This window comes from Juglans regia, chromosome 11 (assembly GCF_001411555.2).
Source record: "Juglans regia cultivar Chandler chromosome 11, Walnut 2.0, whole genome shotgun sequence".
Classification (NCBI taxonomy): domain Eukaryota; kingdom Viridiplantae; phylum Streptophyta; class Magnoliopsida; order Fagales; family Juglandaceae; genus Juglans; species Juglans regia.
Window position 1 is genome coordinate 17,071,210 of NC_049911.1, and position 17,590 is coordinate 17,088,799.

General features: G+C 37.1%; 1 protein-coding gene across 1 annotated transcript; it reads left to right on the forward strand.

Annotated features, from left to right (window-relative positions):
* The first annotated feature begins 498 nt into the window (after nucleotides 1-498).
* On the forward strand, nucleotides 499-17,312 carry LOC108993641. The gene is made up of 5 exons (XM_018968622.2): nucleotides 499-752; nucleotides 10,513-10,802; nucleotides 10,898-10,987; nucleotides 16,385-16,749; nucleotides 16,865-17,312. The coding sequence occupies exons 1-5, from the start codon at nucleotides 554-556 to the stop codon at nucleotides 17,127-17,129; spliced, it is 1,209 nt and encodes a 402-aa protein (XP_018824167.2). The 5' UTR covers nucleotides 499-553; the 3' UTR covers nucleotides 17,130-17,312.
* Nucleotides 17,313-17,590: the final 278 nt, after the last annotated feature.

Below are 17,590 nucleotides of genomic sequence, written 5' to 3' on the forward strand. Positions count from 1 at the left end.
AAATTAAAAAATTTTAAATTATTTATTATATTTTATGTAAAAATTTAAAAAATTATAATAATCACATTTAATGAATTGAAAAAGTTTTGTATCCAAACCGGGAGTGTTTTTTTGTCAGGTCGATTTGCATTTTGATTGACTGGGCAAGTTTGGGAGGTGGGATGAGACACAAAATTCTCATCTCATTTCATCTCATCATATCATTACACTTTTTTCAAATCTCAATACAAAATATAATAAACAATTCAACTTTTTCAAATCTCAATTCAATTTTTTCAAATTATAATATAATAATAATACTAAAACATAATATTTTAAATACTAAAACAAATTAAAAAATTTTCATCTCACCCCAAACCTGACCTGAGACGAATTCCAAATAAGAAACGACGATAATTTAATTTTTTAAATTTTAAAATAATAATAATATTTTAAAATAATATTATAATAGTTTTTTTTCAACTATCAATTTTAAATATCTCTCTCTCGAAACGGGGCCTAATTTCTCAAATTGTCGCACTGTAAAATACATTTGAGACGGAGAGAGACTGCAATGGCTGACAACCTCTTCGAAGGCTTGCCTCCTCCTTCCCAGCAAAAACAAGAACAACTACAACAAGAAGAACAACACCGATGCTCTACAACCGCTACTATAGCCTGCGACTCTTCTCTTTCCTCTCCTCTTCCGGCTTCGAATCCAATTCTCAAAAGCGCCCTTAAGCGGCCCGAACCCACAGAATCAAACCCTGAAGGTGCATCCATTGTCTCTTTGAAACCCTAGATTCTTTCTCTTATATGTGTTATTCTTTTATTTTAATATCTGGGTTCTAAAATCTCGGTCTTACGAGAGCAAGAAAAAGTACTTTTGAAAAACGGGTTTCGTGATTTTGAAGTTGTCTTGCTCGTTTAGTAAAACTAGTATTCGGGGTCTTAATTTTATGCTATTTTTGGTTTTTTCCGAATGAACAAGAAATGGAAGAAAAAGAAAAAGAAATTGAAGACTGACTATGTGTAATGAGCCTTGAGGATTCTAAGAGAAAATGACGTGAACTGAGGTTACTAACCTCCAAAGATTCAATGGAGTTACGCTAGAAAAGAGGAAGAAATAGAGATAAAGAGATAGAGAGATAGAAACAGAGATAGAAACAGAGAGAGAGGTCGAGTTCCCTTGAATGTCGAAGTTGGCCTCTTTCCCAACTTACGGCTACTATTTATAGAAGAAAGGGTTTCGGTTACATGAGCAGTTAGGCAAACTGCACTATTTAATCCAAACGACAGTATAAGAACGACATCGTTCAATTATTCCATCTTAACACTAAACGACATGCTTACAGACAGTTAAACAAACCAACTAACATTTAAACAAAACTCTGCGTTTTGATCATTTCTTCACTGCGACTCGTGACTTCCATCTCAGCAAGGCTTCAACCCTTGTTCATGCAAAGCTTAGACATCACTTACTATAGCCCGTAACATACCCTTCCCCATCAGAGCACCTTGCCCACAAGGTGAGGAAACCTGTCACGCAAGGACCAAAATGGCTCCCAAGTGGCATCATCCACGCTAGTGCCCTTCCAATGTACTAAGACATCAATTACTGATCTGTTATTAACTTGCCTCATCCGCCGTTGCAAAATAGCCTCAGGTTCATGAGTGAGTTCACCTTGTAAATCTACTGGAGGTAATGAAGAGAGTGGAGAGTGATGTTGTCCCAGTTTTTTCTTAAGACAAGAAACATGAAAAACTGGGTGGATGGAGCTGGTTGGAGGTAATTCCAGCTTATAAGCAACCTGCCCTACTCGTTGGAGAACCTGAAAAGGTCCAAAGAAACGAGGAGAAAGTTTGAGATTCCTTCTAGCAACCAATGATTGTTGCCTATAAGGCTGTAATCTCAAATAAACCCAATCCCCAACAGCAAATTCTCGTTCTGTTCTCCTCTTATCAGCTTGGTACTTCATCCTTTCCTGAGCAGCAACTAAATTACTCTTAAGAGTAGAAAGAATCTGATCTCTAGTCTTCAAAACTTCATCAACTACTGGATTAGCAGTCAAACCAGGTATATAAGCTTGCAGCTTGGGTGGAGGTCTACCATACACTACCTCGAAGGGAGTTAACTTGGTAGCAGTGTGAGGAGTGGAATTATACCACCATTCAGCCAAGGTTAACCAATCAGACCACAACCTAGGCCTATCCCCGGAAAAACTCCTCAAAAAATGTTCAACACATTTGTTGACTGCCTCAGTTTGGCCATCACTCTGAGGGTGGTAGGCAGATGAGTAAGAAAGGGTCACTCCTTGGAGGTTAAAGAGTTCCTTCCAAAAGGAACTAGTGAAAGTAGCTCCTCTATCAGAAACAATATTCTGAGGCATGCCATGGAGTTTAAACACATTATCAAAAAATAATGTTGCCACCTTAGATGCTGTAAATGGATGCTTTAAAGGCATAAAATGTGCATATTTGGATAGTCTATCAACAACAACCATGATGACAGAAAAACCTTTAGAGATTGGCAAGCCTTCAATGAAATCCATGGACAAATCTGTCCATGTATTTGTAGGTATAGGAAGAGGCTGTAAAAGACCTGCAGGATGTACATGTTCCACCTTATTCCTTTGACACAGATCACATTCTCGTATATACTGCTTCACCTCACGTTTAAGTCCAGGCCAATAAAAGTCATGCCTAGCTCGATGCAATGATTTATGGAACCCTGAATGTCCAGCAAAGGGACTAGCATGGAGAAAATGTAAAATTTTTAGCTTCAATTCCTGATTATCAGGTACATAAATTCTGCCCTTCCTGAACAATAATCCATGCTTGATAGAAAATGTAGAAGATGAAGAAGGAGAACTCCCTTGTAATGCTGCCAAATGATCCTGCACTTTCTGATCTGAAGTGTATGCTTGTTTCAATTCCTCCAACCAAGTTGGAGTAGGAAATGAGGTAGCAGACATTAAAGTTGTGTCATCTGCAATTGCCTTTCTTGACAAAGCATCTGCTGCTTTGTTTTCAACTCCCTTCTTGTACTCAATTGTAAATTCATAGCCTAAAAGCTTGGAAATCCACCTTTGCTGAGCATCTGTCCCCACTTTCTGTTCTACAAGGAACTTTAAACTTTGATGATCAGTTCGAATAACAAAGGCAGACCCTAACAAATAAGGCCTCCATTTTTTGACAGCCATGACTAATGCCAAAAGCTCCTTCTCATATGTTGAAAGCATCAAATTTTTTCCCTTAAGAGCCTGACTTAGAAAAGCCAATGGTCTCTTGTCTTGCATCAAGACAGCTCCTATTCCCACTCCACATGCATCACATTCAACCACAAACTGTTTATTGAAATCAGGTAAACATAGAACAGGAGGACTAGTGACTGCCTTCTTCAATTCTCCAAAAGCCTGAGTGGCTGCCTCAGACCACTTAAAAGCATCCTTTTTCAACAAAAAAGTTAAAGGTGCTGCAATCTGTCCATAGCCACGAATAAATTTTCTGTAATATCCTGTTAATCCCAAGAAACCTCTCAAAGCTTTGAGATTTTTTGGAATTGGCCAAGATAACATTGCTTCCAGCTTTCTCGGATCAGCTCTCACACCATCTTTGGAAATTAAATGGCCAAGGTACTCGATTTCTGAACAAGCAAAGTAACACTTGGACCTCTTTGCAAACAATTGATTAATCTCCAATGTTTTCAAAACAGTGGCCAGATGATTTAAATGGGATGCCATATCTTTGCTGTAGACAAGAATGTCATCAAAAAATACTATGACAAACTGCCTAAGAAAAGGTTTAAAAACCTCATTCATCAATGCTTGAAATGTTGAAGGGGCATTTGTAAGGCCAAATGGCATGACAAGGAACTCATAGTGACCCTCATGAGTCCTAAATGCAGTCTTATGTACATCCTCATCCTTCATTCGAATCTGGTGATAACCAGATCTCAAGTCCAATTTAGAGAATACGGTTGAACCAAATAGCTCATCCAATAACTCATCAACAACAGGTATTGGAAACTTATCCTTAACAGTAGCTTCATTTAGCACCCTATAATCGATGCACATCCTCCAAGACCCATCAGATTTCCTCACTAGCAATACAGGAGATGAAAATGGAGATTGACTTGGCCTAATCACACCAGACATGAGTAATTCAGATACAATCTTCTCTATTTCTGTTTTTTGAAAGTAAGGATATCTGTATGGCCTCACACTAACAGGTATAGTGTCTTTCTTGAGGTTGATTTGGTGATCTCGGGCTCGATGAGGAGGTAAAGAAGTAGGTTCATCAAAAACCTTTCCAAACTTTTGTAATAACTGCAGTATTTCTGGACAAGGATCATTCTGAGGTTTCATATTTTCCACAGCCATAAGTTGTAACCATACTCCTTTAGAGCCTACTTTAGAGATCATAGAGATTTCCTTATCATCAACTAAAGTGCTAGCAGATGATGTAAGTCCTTTAAAACAAACCTCTCTTCCATGATAAACAAACTGCAGTTTTAAGTCTGTGAAATCCCACAGTATTGGTCCAAGCGAGGAAAGCCAACTTACTCCCAACACTACATCACACCCTCCGAGAGATAAGGAGAAAAAATCAACAATAAATCTGGTGCCTTGGATTTGAATACCAACACCAACAGCTTTGCCATCACTAGACAAAACATCACCATTAGCCACTTTGACTTGCAAAGCTTGCCTTTGCTGCAATAACAAGCCACACCTGCCTACCAGAGCAGTATCCACGAAATTGTGGGTGCTGCCAGAATCAATCAATATGACTACCTTTTTGTTATGAATATGACCAACCATTCTCATGGTTGTAGTACTGGGAGAACCTACCATAGCTTGCAATGAAATGGAAGCTATGTCAGCAAATTCAGGCTCCTCATGGATTTCTTCCACAAGCAATTCCTTCTCAGTCGTATGCACACTAGTTTCACCCATTTCCATTCCATCTAACACATAAACTTTTGGCCTACTGCACTTATGGCCTGGTTGCCATTTCTCATCACAAAAATAGCATAAGCCTTTCTTTCTTCTCTCTTGCACCTGAGAGTCACTTATTTTTTGATAAGGCAACTTAACAATAGGTGGCTTAGGGTTTCCCAAAACAGAAGGTCCCATATTAGACTGAGGAGAATCACTAGAACTAGGTCTCCACGACCTCTTTGTACTCCAAACATACTGTTCTTGAATTTTTGCTAAACCAAATGCATCATTTAATGAAGAAGGATTCAACATACGTATTGGCAGCCTAATCTCATCTTTCAAACCACTCAAGAAACAACTCAATTTGTTTCTTTCAGAAATGCCTTTAATACGATTGGAAAGCAGTTCAAATTCAGTTTTATAAGCAGTAACTGAATGAACCTGTTTCAAGCGTGTTAATGCCTCCATAGGATCATCATAAGCAGATGAACCAAAGCGTACCTGCACTGCTTGAATGAATTCCTCCCAAGAATGAAAAACTTCCGACTCACTTGCATCCTGAAACCATACCAAGGCATCATTGTCCATGTGGAATGAAGCTATGAAGATCCTCTGGCCAGGAGGAACTTGATGATACAGAAAGTATTGATTAGCGCGATAAATCCAAGCAGCAGGATCCTTTCCACCAAATCTTGGAAAATCCAGCTTAATTTGTCTCACATTAGGTCTGTCAGGTCCATTTGTGCAATAGACTCCCCCCGAACCATCATCAGTTTCACCTTCTCGCGAGTGATGAAAACCTTGTCCATTCCTTGTATTATGAGCATTACTTTCTAGCTGAGGATTAAAAGGAAGCTTGGAAAGATGCTGTAATAGTTCAGTAAATTTCCTATCCTGTGCCTCCCTTTCCAATCTTGCTGTTTCTTGCTGCTGAGCCAGGATCGTAATTGCATCCTCAATCTGTTTTTGTTGTCTTTCTTGCCGCTCCCTTAATTGATTGACAGAATCAAGGATCTGTGCATATGATCTCGTGCCTTCCGCCATTACTGGCAACTGATACCAATTGTAATGAGCCTTGAGGATTCTAAGAGAAAATGACGTGAACTGAGGTTACTAACCTCCAAGGATTCAATGGAATTACGCTAGAAAAGAGGAAGAAATAGAGATAAAGAGATAGAGAGATAGAAACAGAGATAGAAACAGAGAGAGAGGTCGAGTTCCCTTGAATGTCGAAGTTGGCCTCTTTCCCAACTTACGGCTACTATTTATAGAAGAAAGGGTTTCGGTTACATGAGCAGTTAGGCAAACTGCACTATTTAATCCAAACGACAGTATAAGAACGACATCGTTCAATTATTCCATCTTAACACTAAACGACATGCTTACAGACAGTTAAACAAACCAACTAACATTTAAACAAAACTCTGCGTTTTGATCATTTCTTCACTGCGACTCGTGACTTCCATCTCAGCAAGGCTTCAACCCTTGTTCATGCAAAGCTTAGACATCACTTACTATAGCCCGTAACACTATGTAGCTCTGGTGTAGCCTTTCCATAGTAATTGAATGGTAATTTGAGTTTGTCTCAGAGTAATTTGATGTTGGGGGATTTACAGTTTTATGGAGAGTTTGCTTTCATGTCGTGCTAATAAGGAACATAATTTTGATTCAACTGAGTATCTTTAGGCTGTTATTGGTTAGTAATTAAATGTAAGGAACTAACACCCCCTTCCCATAGGATTAAGAATTTTCAATTAGTACCTGGTAATAATAGATCCATAAAAAATGTATACCTCTAACCATACTAGATTTATTTTATATATATATATATAGATTGGCATCAAGTGTCCGAGAACAAAGTGCTAGATTTATTATATAATACATAAACAATATCTTTGACGTCAATACAGTAGCATAACTCAAAATCTTAATACTAGGTGTTCAACACTTATTAGGACTTCGCCAAGTCATGGTCTCAACTATTGGTTCTGGCTCACTTGCTTATTCTATTAGGCCCCATTTGGGTAGTGAGATGAGATGAGATGGTTTTAGATGAAAGTTGAATAAAATATTGTTAGAATATTATTTTTTAATGTTATTATTGTTTTGAGATTTGAAACAATTGAATTGTTTATTATATTTTGTGTGAGAATTTGAAAAAGTTGATGAAATGAGATGAGATGAAACCATTTCTGTATCCAAACGGAGCCTTACTCTTCTTCACCTGAGACATTTAAAACATAAAAATAAAAATGAATAGATTACTTTGTAAATAGTACATCATACAGTAAAAGTTTCTGAATAACGATTTATCGTTGAAAACTTATATAAGCACAGTTAAACATTCGCACACCAATCAATCAAATGCTTATCATATTTAGGGTGGCTGACACAGGCACTTGTAGCTTTGCATTGGTAACAAGCATCATCATATGACCAGCATATAAGTATGTAATGATCCAAGAAAGGCCCAAACTAAACCTTGGGCCATACTTTAAAAGGATTTGTTAAAATTACAACTGAAGCCCCTTTAGATTCATTATAAAAGGTAAGAACTTCTCCCTCCCAACCAATGTGGGATTTCATTCACCACCTTCCTATGCTCAATCCAATTCGAGGTATTATGATCTCCCCCCATAAATCTTTGACATCCTCATTAGGCCATTACATCATATAGGTGGTATAGCTCAAGCCCCATACTTTTGGTTGTGTTGGGCTTTGATACAATTCGCAATGATCTAAGGGAAAGCCCAAGCCACATCTGGGTTCATGCTTTGAAAGAGTTAGTCAAGTTATATTTCATTATGAAGGGTAAGAGTTTTTCCCTCTCAAGCAAGTTGTGATCCCATTAGCTACCTTCATATACTAAATCCAATCCACGACGTTACAAAACATTCAGAAGTACAAAATTCCTATAGTCTCCATTACATATGTATGATCATGACATAGTAATAGCACATACATCATCATAAGGTTTTTCTGTCAATTTATTGGTGACAGTTTTAGAGTAGAAAGGGGCTGAGAGGGGTGGCACATTTGAGAGGATGAGAAATGATATTTGCAGTCGTGGAGTGTGTAAGGACCGCGCAATCCCTTTGAAAAAAGTGAGTAAATACGAGACCCACATGAAAAAAACTAATATTTTAATAATGAACCCCACTCTTTTTCAAAATGATTGCATAGCACTTGCGCACTCCACGACTGTATGTAGCATTACTATGAGAGGATTAGGGTTTCATAATTTGGCATCTTTATTGTTGATTATATAGAATTGACCTAATGTAATGGCTCAAGGAAAGCCCAAGCCATGCCTAGGCCTACACTACAAAAGGATAGTCAAGATTACAATTGGAGCTCATTGAAATGATTACAATGGGAAAAACTTCTCCTTCCCAATAAATGGCTACAAAAGGCCTATCAATTTGCAAATAGAACATATAATAATTATGTTAATTTAGAGCTTTCGCTATTCTTGGGTTCAAAAGAAAAAGAATGTTATTTGTGACACCCCAATTCTCTTCTTTCTAGGGACAACTTGGGTAAGTCACCCTTATTTTGTCTCGACACCCAACATTGGAATCCTACATTTACTTCAAAACAAGACTAATAATGGCAATAGAAATAACACCAAAGCAATTATAAAACAAATATTTCATTCCAAACTTAGTGTTTGCTTGCAAAAATAACAACGATTTGTCTTTTACAAAATCTCATTCAACAAGCTCTTCAAGGTCATCCTTAGCTGCATTCTGCTTGTCTATAGGCTCCTCTTCATCTAGGGGTATCTCTATAGCATCCTCCCCTGAGCCGTCTACAGGATACTCCTTGGCTATCTCTTCTGGCCTAAAATACTGACACTCAGTACCAACCTCTAATAGTGCCACGTCGTTGAAGTGGTATATCTAGTTGTGAGTTCACCATGCACGAACTGAATTGTCACCCGCTAAGTCTACTCCATCTGTATGGATACAAGAGGATGAGTTGTGAAACTCAGCAAGTAGACTGGTGTCAATGTGTGATATCTCGGTATTTGATAATCGGTATTTGATTGCTTGTGTTGGCATAGACGTCAAGACCTACAATTCTTGAGCTTTATGGTCATGGCCTTTTTCGTATAGTTTGGTTCAACGATGTACTTTAGTTTGATTATGGCTATCAAATATTTTTTTGAGTGGCTGTCAAGTATGATATATGTATCTAATAAGTAATGCACAAGAGAATAATGCAAAAACACGAGAATAATGTAATAAGTTATGTTTAAGTAATACTTATAAAAAAAGTTATGTTTAAATAAAGCTTGGCCACCATATGGGTGGCCAAAATGACCATTTCTATTTTTATTTTTTAAAGTCGATATTTTTAAATAAAAAATGCGTTTATATTAGATAAATTTTATCTATTTTTTTTAAGTTAATTTATTTATTTGAGGAAAAAAAAATTAAGTTGACATGCGGCAATCTGTGAAGCTGTCATGTGTTTTCAATTAATGTTGTTCAATGGAAAAATTAACAAACGCTCCTCTTTCTAGTTAACTCATACCACAGGAGGTTATTTCTTAAAAAGCTTTTGTAGGATCTTAAACCTAAGTACCTTAGCACAAGGGTGTTTGACTAGATTTTTCGAAATTGTATTTAATTAGTTGATGTCTTTATTGTTATGTTGCATAATACTCTAATAAAGAAAGTTAATGGGCTAAATATATTACTATCTTGACTTTTGAGCCTTTTTTCTAATTTTATTTTGTGGATTTTTTGTAGTTATACATTGATTTTAAAAGTGTGTGCTTTACTTCAATCAAGCTTGCGCTTGCACTTTGTGCTTTGCGCCTAGGCTCTAAACGACATTTGCGCTTAAGTGTGCCTATCGCTTTCACTAACAATGGATTCAAGGCCTAATATTAGTCGTTCTTTGGCCCTAATAATTTTTTTTATTTTTATTTATATTTATTTTTTTATATAAGTAATAAGAAGCCCTAATAAAATCCAATACATCACCTATGCATGTATGTCCTACCTTGATGCCCAATTAATAACTACTCAACCTTCAAGCCCAATGTTTCAATATCTAAGTGAACTATTTCAGAACTATATTTTCCAAACCCAAAACTTTCAATTTCCTTAATGCTATTCATCAATCCAAGCCTAATTCGAAAATATTCAGGCCCAGTTCAAGTGTTAACATCATAAATTGAACTTTAACCTCAAACCTACAATACACTTGTCTAGATCCCATCAATATTGAGCTTAGTCATCTTTGCTATTACATTATTGGCAACACAATTTAATTTTTTTGTTATTTGGTGCATATGTGTGGCTCATTACATTGAGCAATATGCTATAATTCTGCTTAGATGAACTATATTATCATGCCAAGCCCGAACGAGGAAGCATTAAACATAAGATTTGTTTTTTCTTCTCCCACATATTCTCAGTGACAAACGAGATCCCTAGAATGTTGGCTTTTATAGTTTTTTAATTTGTGTTTCGTTTAAACTGTGTTTATCTAATTAAAGTACTGAAATCTCTTTCTTGCATTTCTTATGAAATATTATTCTCTCGAATGAAGCTGACATGTTCAATATTATCCTCAGCCGCTGCCCCTAAAAAACGCTTGAGGTTTAAAACCACAACAGATGCTTCGGAGAAGCAAATTATAGAGGCCATGCAGAAGCTAGCTTCTCATATCAGGAACCCTGCCAAGTTTGGTAAGGCTTCAAAGCTGGCCATACAGCTGATTCAGGCGGGAAGTGTGAAGCCAGGGACTAGTGGTCATTTCTTTGCCATACTAGAAGCTGCAATGTCTTTGTCCACTTCTTGTATTGATCCTTCAGTGCGAGCAGATTATCATGCATTGTTCTCAGCAGCACAAGATGCCACAGAAGTAAGAATGTGGTTTTTCGCACGCATTAATTCTTTGCCTAATAGATAATCAATTTTCCTTTCTTGGGATCATCTAACCTTCTTTTCTGATTGTAGTGCCTGAATAAGAAGCAAAAGAATCAGTTAACCACATGGGTGATACGGGCAGTGGATGCAAATGATTTAAACACTGATGACAGCTTTGTGGTAGGAACTTCACTTTTGGTATCTTTTTGTCATTATACTCGTTGAATCATTAATTAAAACTCTTTTCTTCATATTTTGCTAATTAGGAGCATATTGGGTTTTGCAATAAGAACGTAGTATGTCGTATCAATGTTTTGAATACCGTACTGGACGCCGTACCGGTCAAGGTACTGGAACGAAATATTTCGGTACCGGTACCGTTTCGTGTCTGTTTCAGGATAGTTGATATATGAATAAATTATATATATAAATTATATTCCAAAATAATAGTTTATACATGAATAAATTATATATAAATACATATATATATATAAATTATAAATAGCTTAGTCTGAATTGGGGGTCAAAAAATAAGCTTCTAGTTTGAAAAAATGAAAAAAAAACAAAAATTACATGCCGAAATATCGGCCGTTACAGGCCGGTACAAGCTGAAATATAGGCCGGTACGGTCGGTACCGGCTGGTGCAGCTAGTATTTGGGCCAATATGAAATATATATGATAAGTGTATTGGGCCGGTACGGTACGAGATTAAAAACACTGTGTCGTATAGCATGTTGTAGTTGGTGTACCAAAAGATGGTTTTTTATTACTGAAGCCATGTACAAGGTTTTTGTCCATTTGCTGTCTGTGAATTGCTTAGGTTGTTGTGCATAAGTTTCTTCCCCAATAGATCTATGACGTTTTAATCTTCATGTATATATCAGTTAAGAAAAAGGTTTGAAAATCTATTTACGGTGATAGATATAGAAAATATGTTTTTGGAATTTGTATCGTAACTTGAAACGTATCAGTTATTATTCTTATTTGATGATTTTGTGGTGACGCTGATAGGATAACATGTAAAAATTAGTGATCAATGGATGAAATAAAATTTTCTTGAAAGAAATAGGGGCAGCGGGAAGTCCGAAGCCATCGTTCTCTACGAACTAGAGACCCACGACGTTGTTTTTTGGTCTTGAATTGATTTTGGTTCCATTTTTTGTTTGATTTTGGTTCGATTTTGGTTGGATGATATGTCATTGTATGGGTTTAGTTTGGATCTGGAAGGGGTGTGGCAGAAGGAATATTTTTTTCGGTGGTTTTTTGCCGTTTGGGAACGGAGGAGCAGCCGGTTCCTACCCTCTATCTGTCCACCTGTATGATGGAGATGAATGGTCTTTCTGTGATGCGGGTGTGAGGGAATGGTCCAAGGAACGGTCCCTATCTTTGAAACGCCTACCATTTCTCTCCATCCAAAGACACCACATAATACAGTGAGGAATTGTTTTCCACACCTCAGCAATATCAATGGTACCCCAAAGACCACTCCAACACCTGAAAGTATCCATATTACCCTTCTAGGCATTACCCATTCCACCAGTCCAGTTGAAGATTTAATCCCACAAAAATCTGGCTGCCTCATAATCTAACAAAACATGATCAACAGTTTCCCCATTTTTCTTACACAATTAGCACCAATCCAAAATGATAGTACCATATTTCCTCAACTTATCAATGGTGAGAGTTTCCCCAAAGGAAGCAGTCCAACCAAAGAAAGCAATCTTGGGAGGTACTGTGAGGACCCACAAGGACCTCGTAAAAGGATCGAACAGTAAATTTTCTACTCCCATTTGGAATCCAAATCATCCTATCCTCCACTGCAGTATCAGTATTCAGAGCATATAATAAACTGAAAAAATCAGCAATGATACCTAGTTCCCAATCCTGAACCGCTCTGATAAAACAAACGTTTCACAAGATAGGACCATTAGAACTATCCCTCAAATCAGTCACAATAGCCTCCTTATCACTACCTAACCAAAAAAGAGGGGAAAATGCTCTTTGGGCCCTGACACCACACCAAATATCATGCCAAAAACTAACACAAGAGCCCCTTCCAACCTCGAATGAAAGCATTATGAGGCTTTGATATATTACTTCCCATGACCGAACTCAATGGTATTTCAGCATAGAGCCCGGTGGAAGAACTTAGTATATCCATCCCCTTCTTTCAGCATAGAGCCTGGGGTTTCTGTCTCCATGATATTTCTTCCATTAAAAGCACCTTCTCAACCTCCGAGGATACAGAGCATTTCCTAATGGAATCGTCAGCTGAAAGAGAACCGGTCATCTCCCTTCCCTCCAAAGCGTTCCAAACCTTCAGGTCCTTCAAGGCCTTGAGTTTCCTTGCAAACGTTTTTTTTTTTTTTTTTAAGTGTTTTCCTGCCAAAATTAAACTGGGGGTGCCTTCCAAGTGATAAGAGGACCATCAAGATCTCATCTTATCCACAAAGCCATTAACTTTGCCACATATTCTCGAACTTGAAGTATCTTCTGCCCTCACGAATGCCCCCACAATCAAACAAGATAGGGAAGTGGTCAGAACAGACCCTAGGTTATCTCTTCTGATACAACAAAGGAAATGAGCCTCCCAAGAATCTGTTCAATCTAGTCCACGCCTGATTGTTGGACCAAGTGCATGTATCCCTAGCAAGAGGTAAATCCAAGAGATCCAAATAAAAAATGAACTGAAAAATGGATCATTATATTTGTGGTATGCAACATCAATCTATTGGAAAATAAGTTATTCTATCTAAATGGTTTCGTATCGGTTTCTTGCAGAATAGGGGACGGTTTTAAACTGTTTAAAATCTTTGACAAATACAACTCTGTGTGTATGTGCGTGCGCGCACGTGCGTGCGTGCATGCATATGGTGTCATTTAGGTACACACTGTGTGTGTGTGTTGTTTTCTATGTGATACTATAGTTAACCATACAATGAAAACTTTGGCAATAAAAAAGAAAAAGAAAAAAGAAAAAGAAAGGTAGTTGATGAATGCTGTTTAAAGAAAACCATTTCTGAACACAATGTTACTTAGACATAGTCTAGTTTAGTGTACATTTGGGCATTAGGTACCCCTCTGGAATAAAATGTATATGATTTTGCAGTGTTCTTATTTGTGGCAATTAAAACTCAGCCATAAAGAAAGTAGCAAATATGGAAAACTATTCTGTTGTGTTATATGGTGTTTATAATTGGATGACTGCTTGGCAGCATCCTGTTCACTTCTTATCTAGCTATTTTGTAAAGATTCAATGGAAGTTCTAGCCATATATCATATATGCACTATAACCTAGTATAGTCAATTTAAAAAGAATAGTCAATTTGAAGTTTCTCTATAATTACTTATAAATACATAGTTTGCCTAGTATGTAGCCAATGTAGAACTTAGCTGCCATGACTACCTTTATAATTTAGCCACACTTTGAATAATATCTTTTTCCCAGTAATGTGGGACTGGGGTATTACATATTTGTTGATCTTTTGAAGTTGGGGATTGTAACTTTTAGTTTCTGTTCTTGAATACATGTATACTTCGTAGGTGTCCACTTAATAGAATGACTCCCTACTAAAATATTTGATGTCCAAGTGTCATTGTGTAAATATGTACATATATATATATATATAATTTGTGGTCCTGGATCAATATTTTTGTAGAATTCTTGTTTGTTGATTTAGATGTAAAGAGGATGTAAGAAATTTAAGAGGGGAGTTCAAAAGACCCCACTCCCTCATTAGCAATATGCATAACCACTATTCGGCTAGTGCTTTCCTTGGGTTGTTAGACTCTCTGTCTCGTTTTATCTCTGTGTTGTAATACAATATATGCAGGTGAGTTATTATCATTGGTTAATTTTTTTTACCTCTAGTAATTTCAGAATTATAGAATTGAGGTCTTTTATGTCCTTATTTTAAAATGCTTCCAGTCCTCATGGGGTAATTTGTAGGTCACTGGTAGATTAGAAATGTATTACCTTCTGGTTGAGTTTTCTACAGCCAATTATTGAACTGCAAGATGTAAAACGGCATTCATATGTAAATTTCTGTTTTGAGACTACTCTTATACTTTTGGTGCTCTGGAGTTCTTTTCCTAGTAAGTAGATTTTTAGGCACTATTGTTCATCATCTACCCTTCTTTTTCATTGCCCAAATGGCACCTTTTTTTATTATCAAATGATTTTTTTTTTAATTGCCCAAATGACACTTATTAAGTGGATTTTTGTAGTTTCGTTCTGTATTTGATGTTGGAGATGAAGGTAAGCATGCATCATTCTAGTAGATATTGACATAATACACTTGGCTTTCTACTAATGTACTGCTTCTATTTGAACTTTTTGGTGCATAGCCACCAGAACAAATGCCTTTTTAGCACCTAGATCTAGGCAATGTGGGGATATAGTGTCCTGCAAGCACCTTTGACTTTTGACTTACTTGGGCCCTCTATCTCTTGGTAATTGATCTTTGACCTTGATGTATAATTAGAACTGTGAGTTTAGAGGCAAGGGAAAAAGTGTAGAAGAAGTTCAGATTTCTAGTCCTTGAAACTTGTAATTGAGACATGTAGTTACATTTTTTTTTTTTATGTTTTCTTTCTCAATAGAAAACGTTTTTTTTTCAAGTCCACACAATGAATAAATGCTAATTGTCTCTATAAAATGGCTTCTTTCTGTTTCTACTTCCTTTTTTTTTCTTTGTGTAGAACGGTATTTGTGACCTTTTCTGTGTCACGGTTGCCATCCTTCTCTTTCCTTGATGTGCTTTTGCACACTTTTGCTTCCTTCACGTGCTTGCTTCTTCACATAAACACAGACACTCTCATGTAAGGAATTTATTTCTTTTCAGATGTTGCACCTCATTTGCCTGGAAAAGGAGCCTAAAGTTTTTTATTAGGGGGCTGAATTATTGAATCAAATCTAAGGATTGTGCCAATTGGCTTGATGGTAATCTACTGACAACAGATGATTAACAACAGTGCAAATTGACAGACAGATATGCATGAAATTGATGGAAATATCGAAGGGAAAAGTGATTCCACATTTTCACCAATTGACAGCTACCCCATGTTTAGATTGCAATTTCTCTGGTGTTTGGTGAAAAATATGGAAATATCAAAAATGAAAAGCGATTCAACATTTTTCACCAAATTTACTACATATACCATCTTCTCCAACCAAATTGACAATAGCACAACTAACAGACAGATGCATGTTTTACATTGCGACTTCTCTGGGATTTGGTGAATATGATGGAAATACAGAAAGTAAAAATAATGCACCAAATGACAGCTGCCCCATGTTTAGATTGCAATTTCTCTAGTATTCAGTCAAAAATACAGATGTATTGAAAATGAAAAGCGATTAAATATTGTCTTGTCTACCCCTACTTCAAAGGAAATTTGTGCTTGTCTTAGTTTATGGAATAGCTTAGCCAAGGATTGATAATCACCGACATGTATGGTGCATTTATATATGTGGTAGTGATTAGTTCTTAACAAAGTATGTTAGGTTTTCTTCAGCGTAACTGACTCTTCTTTCCTTTTTTTATTTTCTGCCTGTGCTTCTGGTTTTCATATAGTTTTCAAAAACAGCTGGACGGATCAAAGAAGCGATATCTAATCTCCCAGTTGCAACCGAGATTGATGACACCGATGAAGCGGCAGCCCTGGAAGACGAAATGGAATTGACAAATGGAGATGGTCAAATAAAACAGGACATGTCTTTTGTTGCTCCAGCTGAAGAAAATGAAGAGGAGTCTGACCCTTTCGGGCTTGATGCTTTCATGCATAGTTCAGTTAATAAAGGTGAAAAAACAAAGGGAAAGAAAGATGCAGCAGCCAGGATCAAAGAGGAATTAGAAGAGAATAAGAGATTTGTCAAGTCACAAAGGGAAGCCTTGATTGCATGTTTAGAGATTGCCGCTCGGCGTTATAAAACTCCATGGTAAATGACAATGCTACTTGATTTTTCTCTCAAACTTTTTACGATGCTCATGTAGTGTTTAGTCTCATATATGTTTCAGAAACTTTGTCGTAAGATTCCAAACTTTTCTTTTCAGGTGCCAAACAGTTATAGACATCTTAGTAAAGCACGCCTTTGATAACGTATCAAGGTTCACATTCCGACAAAGGAATGCCATTGAGAAACTATGGGCTTCTATACGGGAACAGCAAGCTCGTCGGAAGCAAGGAAGGTCAGTTACCGGGAAACTCGACGTGAATGGCTTCGAGTGGCTGCAGCAAAAATATGCTAGTGAAAAGATTAGCATTCGCCATTCTGTTGGAGGTAGTGGAGATCGCCGTGCTCAGCAGTGGCTTGGTTGAGAGTCAACTTGTTCTTTTACTGAAGTGTTGCATCATGTATCATGCCAAATCCTTGCCAACCAGCCCTTAAACCAAAAATTAATTTAAAAGCAAAAACGAAAAAAAAGATAAGGAAACCTCTTAGCTGTCTATTATGTGAACTCTCAATTACAGCTTTAACACGTGAAGTTTGTGCTTTCGTGACCTTTTTGGGCTTCTTCCGGGAATGTGTTCAATCTGTTTGAATTGACCCTACGTAAAACTTGTTCTTAAACAATAAAACAAACATGGTGAAAATGAAGCCTTTGGCGTCCCGTTCTTTAGTAAAGAGCTTGGTGAGGATATGTGGAGCAAGGGATGCTTGCCCATCAGCAACACCCCGGTGTTACTACCTGATCTAGGCGTGTAATCATGAATTGAATACGTGGTAAAAAGAATAACTTGCAGTGGAATGAGTAAAGGTGTAGTTAGAGGCTAAGTAT

Bases quoted from the DNA above. Each gene is read 5' to 3' on its own strand.
- LOC108993641 (XM_018968622.2), top strand. From the start codon at position 554: ATGGCTGACAACCTCTTCGAAGGCTTGCCTCCTCCTTCCCAGCAAAAA. The intron at 10,803-10,897 runs GTAAGAATGTGG...TTCTGATTGTAG, and splicing joins CAGCACAAGATGCCACAGAA to TGCCTGAATAAGAAGCAAAA. The intron at 10,988-16,384 runs GTAGGAACTTCA...GTTTTCATATAG, and splicing joins ACACTGATGACAGCTTTGTG to TTTTCAAAAACAGCTGGACG.